The sequence below is a fragment of the Mastigoproctus giganteus genome, chromosome 10 (genome assembly GCF_048544385.1).
Source record: "Mastigoproctus giganteus isolate SK-2022 chromosome 10, ASM4854438v1, whole genome shotgun sequence".
Classification (NCBI taxonomy): domain Eukaryota; kingdom Metazoa; phylum Arthropoda; class Arachnida; order Uropygi; family Thelyphonidae; genus Mastigoproctus; species Mastigoproctus giganteus.
The window spans coordinates 59,385,790-59,395,368 of record NC_143584.1 but is presented as its reverse complement, the minus strand read 5'-3'; the positions used below and the strand labels follow the sequence as shown (position 1 = coordinate 59,395,368).

The following is a 9,579-nucleotide window of genomic DNA, read 5'->3' as shown; positions in this document are numbered from 1 at the left end:
AGTTTGTCTCACTAATCTATAGTTTCTCATCATTGAGCCTTCCTTTATGAATTGGAGGAATGTTAGTATTTCTCCATTCCAAGGCGAGTCTAATGCTAATTTCATTACCATTACTAGTAGTTTAATACACCCTCATATTATCTTTTTTTTAATATCACTGGATGCATATCATCACCACTCTGGCTTTACCCCAGTCTTAGTAACTATTCAGATAAATGTTTTCCTACTGATTCTGGATACCTGAAGAGATTTTTATCATAGTCATCACTGTTTGAGCTGAAAAACAACCCCATTTTCATATTTCCTTTATCACTATTGACCTCACACCGATCCAGTGTAACTTCTGTTTGGGTTTGATTAAATTCTGGAAGTGAGTGTATCTCCATCAGGCAGCTTTTGATAAGAGCATACCCCTTGGATAAAGAAGAAAGCCAAGGAAAAGCCAAGAGATAATGAGGAGTCCTTGATTTTTCTTTCTATTTTGTTAAACTCTGTATTCAGCATAGTGAATTTCTTCATCACACATCTCCGGATGGCATCATGTCTGAGTCAGCACTATGATATCAGTTTCAGTTGCACTGATCAGAAGCTCCGATTATTCTTTTGTTTAGTTTACAACACTTGTGGAATTACTATATAGACAGGTAGAATTTTATATTCAGATATTGTTTACTTGCTTTATGCATCTTTAATAATTTGTCAACTTTTTCCTTAGATTTATTAAAACTACACACTTCCATAAGAGCAAATAGAAGAAGTTTTGTTTTAACAATCAACTACCCTACAGCTGAAAGCAAATTTCGTTATATCACTCCAGCCAATCTTCCTCAGTTTAAATTTATGCCTCTTTATGTGGGGTATGAATACCATCTATATTTACATTGCTAAATCCATTCAATGCCTTTCACATCTGAATTAAATCGCTTCACAGGTGTCTGCAGTGTGGAGAACTAGTTTCCAGATATTCCAATTTGCAGAACTGATGCCTTTCTTTGTAAGAGTCCTGTTCTAATTTCATTTCTCTCACCTGCATCTGACCCAACAGATCCATATCCATCCTAAAACAAGGCTTCCAGTTCTGTATACAGTACTCAAGATATGGTTTAACATTGCGTTATACAGCGGGATAATCACTTCCTTATCCCTACTAGCAAAATTCCTGTGTATCATTGACCAAACCCAATCAGCTGTCTTGGCAGCTTGACTGCACTGCTCAGAGAACTTCATATATGACTGTGCAATCATCGACAGGTCTTTTTCATTCTCATTACCCTGAGTGTGCTGCTATGTAGGTTAGTACATTAACCTGGAATTATTGCTATCCGATTGAAAGACGTTGCTTTTGTCAATGGTAAAACTTCAATTGCTATTTCTCAGCTCATCTGCCTAATTTTTCTAGACCTTATCATGGTAACATACCCTGATTACTCACAGTTGGCAGGGTAATCAGTACCCTGATTACCCTGCCAACCTTTGTATCACCTGCAGACTTAGATATTAAGCTCAATATAACTTCATCAGTATCATTAATAAATAGACAAAACAGTGAGCCCATCACTGAACTCCCCCTTATTTTTTTATGAAAACCCCAAACACGACAGGTATTAGAACCTATAGTACTTTGAAACAGTCTTGAAACAGTCTGCTGACGAGGCTACTAGTGACGGTCGTGTTCAAAGCCGCTAAGTGGATTTTTCTTATTTATTGATTTGAAATTATTGTTTTTCTAAAACTTTTGATTTAAATTTAGTAGTATAACATTATTTTGTGATTTTTTGATTAATTTGGTGTATTTATTCTTTACTCGGCCTTGTAAAAGTATCGGTAAGGGTTTCCACGTGTTCATAACTACCGCTACCGTTAGTAACTTCCTGCCATTGTGATACTGTACTAGATATACCGTAGGTTATATACCGTACTAGATAGCGTTAGTTGAACTTCATAAGCAGTTAAATTGTACGTTTAAATAAATACATATAACGACTTAGATTACAAACGTAATATAATTAATAACATAACATAATTAATTAATAAATTAATAGAATCATGACTCAGACAAGAGCAGCAAAGCAAAAGGCTCAAGCTAATGGAAGTGCTGTGGCTCAGAGCAGAACTGAGGGGGGCAGTTGTCCTCTGACTCACAGCCTTATAAAATGCACTGTTTGCTTGATGTTTGCAGAGCAATCGGGTACGGGACATGATACTGCCAAGGGGGATGTCTTTGTGTGTGCGCGATGCAAGGAGCGTATCGATATCAGGCAACAACTCGGCGTTCTTATGGGCCTATATGAGAGCTTGAAGGACAGGGTGGATGCCCTCGAAGAAACTAAATTGAGGGGCCCATCAAGCTCTCAGCTGCCCACATCAACGCCAGAGCTTGCAATTGGGCATCGCGGGACACAGAGACAACCCCTAAGGCAGAATGCGCTGGTCCCGAAGGAACTAGTAGTTGTTGGTGACTCTATTGTCAGGGAAACGGGGAACATGCTTTGTAAAAAGGATAGGTGGAACAGGACCAGGGTATGTCTGCCAGGGGCAAAGGTTGATGACGTTGTAGAGCGAATATCATCTTTTAAGGGCACAAAAGGTGATATAGTTGTACACGTTGGCACTAATAATATTAAGAGTGGGAGACCAGCAGAATTACTTAACAAGTACAGGTCACTGTTGAACAAAAGCCGAGAATTAGGGTTGAATTTGAAAGTGTCTGCAATTCTGCCCAGACACGATAGGAGGGAGTATATGATGAGAGCCTTGTTGATCAATTCGGCCCTGGAAAGATTGTGCAAGGCTCAAGGGGTAGAATTTTTTTCAGCCTGGACTGTACTTGTTAACAGGAGAGATTGCTTCTACAGGGATGGGATACACTTAAATAGAAAGGGTGCAAGAATATTTGCTGATGCTATCGAGGCAGTGTTAGGTGGGTCGGAAAACTGCTAGCTTGGGGGAAGACAGACCAATAGATTGACAGTAGCCACTGGCAGAGGTGAAAGAGATTCTTGCACTGCTTCTATTAGAATGAGCAGAAGCCTGAAAAACAAGATGCATGGTATTTCAGAGACTGCTGGGAGCCATTGCTGTACAAGTAAACACATGGGTTGTGTTAGGGTAGCTAAGCATAGAAACAGGTGCAGGTATACTTGCGTGTACACCAATGCTAGGAGTTTAGTAAATAAATTTGATGAATTTGAGGTATTGCTCAAAACATCGAAGGCAGATATTGTTGGGATATCAGAGACGTGGTGTCACACAGATATAAGGGATGCAGAACTGCAATTTGGGGAGTACAACGTCTACAGAAAGGATAGACAGGATAGGAAGGGGGGAGGGGTTATGCTATTAGTTAAGAAACACATAAAAACCAAGGAAGTGAAGCCAGTCGACATTGCTGGACAGTGCAGTGTGGAGTCAGTTTGGTGTGACATAAGCATTGGGAGATCAAAATTGAGAGTAGGAGTGTGCTATAGGCCTAATGACTCTGATGAGTATAATAAGGAACTGTACAGGGAAATAGAGTGGGCCAGTAAATCAGAGAGTCTTATAATGGGAGATTTTAATTTCCCAGATATTGACTGGAATTTGGGGGCTGGTTACGCACACACTAGCAGGGCTTTTGTGGATTTATTGGATGATTGTTTTCTACATCAGCATGTTCGGGAGGCAACTAGAGGGAGTAATACTCTTGATTTGATTATCAGCAGTGATTCTTCATGCATTAAGAATCTGCAGATAAATGAACCACTAGGTGGCAGTGATCACAGTGTACTGAAGTGGGATTTACTCAAAGAGGTAACTACCTTTAGGGGTAAAGGGAAGGGTTATTGCTTCTGTAAAGGCGACTACGATGGACTGAGACAGTATTTAAATTCTATACAGTGGGACCAACTGATGATGTTACCAACAGCAAATTCAAAATGGGAAGCATTCAAAGAACTTATCTTGGAAGCTACTAGGCTTTACATACCAACTAAGAAATATTGTTCAAGGTTTAGGCCAAAATGGATGACAGATGAACTAATGAGGCATATGGCAGAGAAGAAAAATGCATGGGATACATACAAATTAACACATGACACAGAAGCCTATGATAGATACAAGTTGATATGCAACCAAGTTACAAAGGAGGTTAGGCAGGCGAAGGCAGATTACGAGAAATCCTTGGCAAGGGATGCAAAGAAAAACAGCAAAGAGTTCTTTACTTATGTAAACTCTACAAGGAAGGGGATGAATCAGATTTGTCCACTTGATATTGATGGGTCAACTGTTGATGATCCTGCTCAGGTAGCTAACAAACTAAATGAATATTTTGCATCGACATTCACACATGAGGAGTTATTCAGCGAGGGGAATGCTAGAGGTGTATTCAACTCTAGCGGTAAGCTACAGAATCTTGAAATAACTGGGAGTAAAGTGGAGGAGAAACTGTTGAAGATAAACACAAGAAAGGCACCCGGGGTGGATGGGATCTATCCAGTTATATTAAAGGAGGCAGCAAAGGAAGTAAGCAAACCCTTAGCCATAATTATGAGAGCTTCCTTGGACTCATGGGAGGTACCCATAGACTGGAAATGTGCAAATGTGACCTGAATTCACAAAGGAGGATCAAAGGCTGACACAAGTAATTATAGACCTGTGAGCCTAACTTCTGTTCCAGGAAAAGTAATGGAGGCACTGGTTAAAGAAGCACTGCAGGATCATTTAGACAAGACTTCAGTTATAGCTCAGACACAGCATGGTTTTGTTAAGGGGAAGTCTTGCCTGACCAACTTGATTGGATACTATGATGCAGTCACAAAAGAACTGGATGCAGGGAATAACTTTGATATTATATACTTGGATCTTAGAAAGGCTTTTGATACTGTTGCACATGGAAGACTGCTACACAAATTGGAGCAGTCAAATTGGAGGCAAATTGCTGCTATGGATAAAGGGGTGGTTGAGGGGGAGAAGACAGAGAGTGGTAATCAATGGACACTGCTCATCGTGGACTGATGTTATTAGTGGAGTCCCTCAGGGCTCAGTGTTGGGTCCATTATTGTTTTCTGTATTTATAAATGATATTGATGATGGTATATCGGGCTTAGTGTCCAAGTTTGCAGACGATACAAAGGTTGGCAGGGTTGTCAAGGACACTACTGACACTATGCTGCTGCAACAGGATCTGGAAAGGTTGAGCAGATGGGCTGAGAGGTAGCAAATGAAGTTTAACATTGACAAATGTAAAGTACTACACATGGGAAACAGCAACCCCAGAGCAATGTATCAACTCTGTGGTACTACACTGACAGTGGTAGAGAATGAAAGGGACTTGGGGGTGGTTGTGCAGGCAGATATGAAGTTCTCTGAGCAGTGCAGACGGGCTGCAAGAGTAGCTCATGGAGTATTGTCAATGATATACAGGAATTTTTCCAGCAGGGATAAGGAGGTGATTATTCCATTGTATAAGGCGATGGTCAGGCCACACCTAGAGTAGTGTATACAGGTCTGGAGGCCTCATTTCAAGAAGGATGTAGAGCTGCTGGAACGAGTACAGAGAAGGGCAACAAGATTAGTGAATGGAACAAAGGGGTGCTCTTACAAAGAAAGGCTTAAGTTTTGCAAATTACAGTGTCTGGAGACTAGGCACCAGCGAGGTGATCTGATAGAGGTGTATAAAGCCTTGAATGGTTTAAGCATGCTCAATGCTGATGGGATTCTTCCTCTAGCTCAGAAAAATCACCTGAGAGGGCATAAATTCAAATTGAGGAAAGACAGATGTAGGATAGACGTGCGGAAATTTGCCTTTAGCCAGCGGGTGGTTGGTTGGTGGAACAGACTTCCATCCCTTGTGGTGGAGTTTGATAGCCTAAATAAGTTTAAGGCTCAGCTGGACAGGTATTTTGAACGAACAGAGGGGTGAAGTGGAAGTGGGTTTTTTTTTTTTTTTTTTTTTGGCTGATGCTGCATAAGCTTGCTTTCTTGCATCAAATGCCTCTACTAATTCTAATGCTAATACTTAGTACCATGCTTGGGTTGGAGGTTGAGAAGACGAAAGAAGATATTTGTTGACATTGGACTTGAACTTCTGTAGACTGTAATTTTCAGGAAATACGTGTGAAGGAAGGTTGTTCCAGAAAACGGCAGTTGAATGAATAAACGAGGAAGATGAAAAGTTGGTTCTGTGAGTTTGAAGTTGAACAGTAAATGGATGTTGGCTGGTGGCGGCATGTGGTCGGACTGTTTTGAAAGAGAGAGCAAAAATTATAGAAGCCAAATCAGAAGAACAATGCCCATGTAAGTATCTGTAGAAAAGGCATACAGCAGAAACAGTATGTCTATGAGACAGAGAGTGGAGAGACTCTGTTAAAGAGGAGTCATTAATTAACCTAACTGCCCTCTTCTGAATAAAATCTAGAAGCCTGAGAGAGGTTTTAGGGGCACTGCCCCAGATGTGGGAACAATATTCCATTGTAGGAGGATTTGCGATTTTTACAGAGTGAACAGCTGTTTGGAAGAAAAGTAAAGCCGAGAGCGAAAGAGAAAACCAAGTTTTTTAGATGCAGAGGAAGCAATATTTGTAATGTCCTTGTGCCATGAGAGATTAGAAGTCAGGGTAATCCCCAAAAGAGATATATCATTTTGTCTAGAAATCAGAGTGTCACCAAAGATAAGCACAGGAGCAGAAGAATCCTTTTTGCAAGATATAAGACAAGACTGAGTTTTAGAATGATTGAAATTAACTAAGTTGTCTTTGCCCCACTGGAGAACAGCATTTAAGGAATTTGTAGCGGATATTTGAGAAGTTGAAGCTGATTGAGCAGGGCAAGGTTTCTCAAAATGGAAAGTGGAATGCAATGTGCTATCATCAGCAAAACTATAGATAGTATTCCAAGTCAATGGAAGAAGGTCATTAATATATAAGAGGAAAAGAGTTGAACCTTGGGGAACACCAGTATTAGTGGAGAAGTTAGAAGACAGAGAGCCATCTACCATCACTCTCAGTGAGCAATCAGAGAGAAAACTGGATAAACAATTACAAAAAACTGTTGGCAAACCATAAGATGAAAACTTGTTTAGAAACACTTTATGCCAAACATTATCAAAAGCCTTTAAGATGTCAAGAGCAACTGCTTGTGTTACACCGAACTTTTCCAATGAATTTGTTCATTAATGGGTAACATAATCCAGAATATCACCAGTGGATCAACACTGACGGAATCCATACTGCCGATCATTGATCAGGTGGAAGGATTCTAGGTAGTTTAAGAGTTGGCATTTATTGATTTCTCCATTACTTTAGAAAGAGTAGAAGTAATTGCAATGGGATGGATTTGTCACCCTTTTTAGGAACTGGCTGGTTATGAGCAAATTTCCAAGCAAAAGGAAAAACACCTTTGGAATAAGAAAGTGAAAAATACGGCAAAGAGCAATAGTAAGTTCAGGAGCACAAGTTTTGAGAACAAGTGGAGAAACACCATCAGGACCTGGAGCTTTCTTAGCATCAAGATTCGTCAAAATCCTTCTGACATCCTTTTGGCGGAAGACCACAGGAGGCATTGAATGGAGCGTGTTGGGAATGGTGGGAGGTGTTGTACCAAGATCATTAATACATGATTTGGGAGGAAAATGGGATGCTAGCAGGTCAGCTTTATCCTTGGCTGAAGTGACAACAGAACCATCTGGTTTGGACAGAGGTGGGAGCAGAGATGGGCAAAAGTTGCGGCCAATAGCTTTGGCAAGAGACCAGAATGCTCAGCTACCATTAGGCAAGAAGCAAGTTTTCTACTCTTAGCCTGTTCAAAATCTAGTTTGGACTGATTAATAACTGCTTTACAATTGTTGCGAGCATTGGGGTAGTCAGAAAATGAAACTGATGAATTGGAAACAAGCCAATTACGATATGCAATTTTCTTCTCTTGAACAGCCTTAGAACATTTATTGGAAAACCAAGGTTTAGATAAAGGACGAGATTTTAAAGTGGAGTGTGGAATAAAGGATTCCATTCCTACAAGAATAATTTCACTGACATGATCTGAGCAAACGTTGACATCAGAAGTTTTGAAACCGTAATCCGACCAAGGAGAAGAAAAGATATCTCCCAGGTCATCCCATTTTTCATTTTTGTAATGCCAAACAATATGAGGTTGGGAATAGCCATAAGATAAAGGCTCCATTGGAGAAGAGACCATCACCAATTTGTGATCTGAGTTGCCTAAAGCACCCCTCACTTCGACCGTGTACTTTGAAGGATTGTTTGTGAGAGAAAGTTCAAGCATGTTGGGTGTTTTGTTAGGATTGTCCTGGTATATTTGTAGGTAAATGAACGATCTGTGCAAGGTCATTAGTAATTGCAAAAGCCTCAGCATCTCGACCAGCTGGGTCGGTGTGACTAGAAAACGGAAGCCAGTTGGAGTTGTGAACATTAAAATCACCAAGGAAAATTATCTCACTGTTAGGAAAGTTGGACTGGAGAAAATCAGTTTTTTAAAGAGAGGACGTCAAAGAGCTAACGGAACATGGCGAGAGATTATCTGTTCAAGTACTACCTTTGAGGCAAAAGGAATCATACAGCGATTAATTTGGGCAACTGAGATGAGCAGTAGTAGAATCTACCGATAACTGAGATTATGTCAGAAAAAGTACATGGGGTTTGGCAGACTGCAAGTGGAAATGGACATCGTTGAGATTAGAATTGAGACCACATATACGTTAATATTAGTCCACGAAGAGCAGTGTCCTTTGTTAACCACTCTCTGCCTTTTCCCCCCACTGAGTAAAACCTTTATCTATGAAGGTATGAAAATTGTATCTTATATATAGTGCATGTAATAAAGAGCAGATTGAATTTGTAATGATAAGTTGTTCACTAACACCTCATTACTCTTTATCAATTTCATTGATGAACAGTATTGAGGTTTACGTTAGTGAATTTGGAGATGCTTTAATTACAATTGTCAGAAAAATATTCTATCGTAAAGCAGATATGAAATTTGAACAAAGTTAAGTAAATAAATTTGAACAAGTTAATAAACTCAGATTGAAAATAAAAAAACCAAGTTTTTTTGGATGCATGAGTTTAAGCTGTGATGTATTTGTGCCTAGACAGTGTAAAAGGTTTTCAACGTTTCGGTTTACTAAAAAGTAGAGGCCAATTGTGCTTGCCAAATTAAAGGAGTACAGTAATTGAAGTAATGCGACAAAATTGAAAAAAAAAATTAATTATTCATTGTAAATTATTTGTGGTGAGAATGTTTTTATTTTATTAATAGGTAATTGGACGTGGGGATGTTCTTATGTCTCGTACTATTCCAGTACCTAATCTCAAGGTTTATAGATTTAATTTCCAAGCTCCTCATGATTTGCCTCCTAAAGGCCGTGTTCTTGTGTACTATATCAGAAACATGAATAATGAACTGGTTGCAGATTCAGTTAGTTTCCATGTAGAAGGAGCCTTCAGGGCATCAGTAAGTATATATTTAAAAATATTTTTTAGTTATATAATTTTATTAATTGATCACATTGATAGAGAAATTTAAGAACTTGTTAATAATGTTATTGCTGGATTTTTATTATCTATATATAATGATTTTCACTGAAACT

At 39.3% G+C, this 9,579-nt stretch overlaps 1 protein-coding gene across 2 annotated transcripts in view; it reads left to right on the top strand.

Moving 5' to 3' along the window:
- Positions 1-9,579, top strand: part of LOC150079048 (CD109 antigen-like) — a 1,092,235-nt gene that overhangs the window by 430,267 nt on the left and 652,389 nt on the right. For both annotated transcript variants that reach the window (XM_090384122.1, XM_090384121.1), the window contains exon 14: positions 9,249-9,443. In XM_090384122.1, the coding sequence (XP_090240248.1) occupies positions 9,249-9,443 (195 nt within the window). The remainder of the gene's footprint in view (positions 1-9,248; positions 9,444-9,579) is intronic.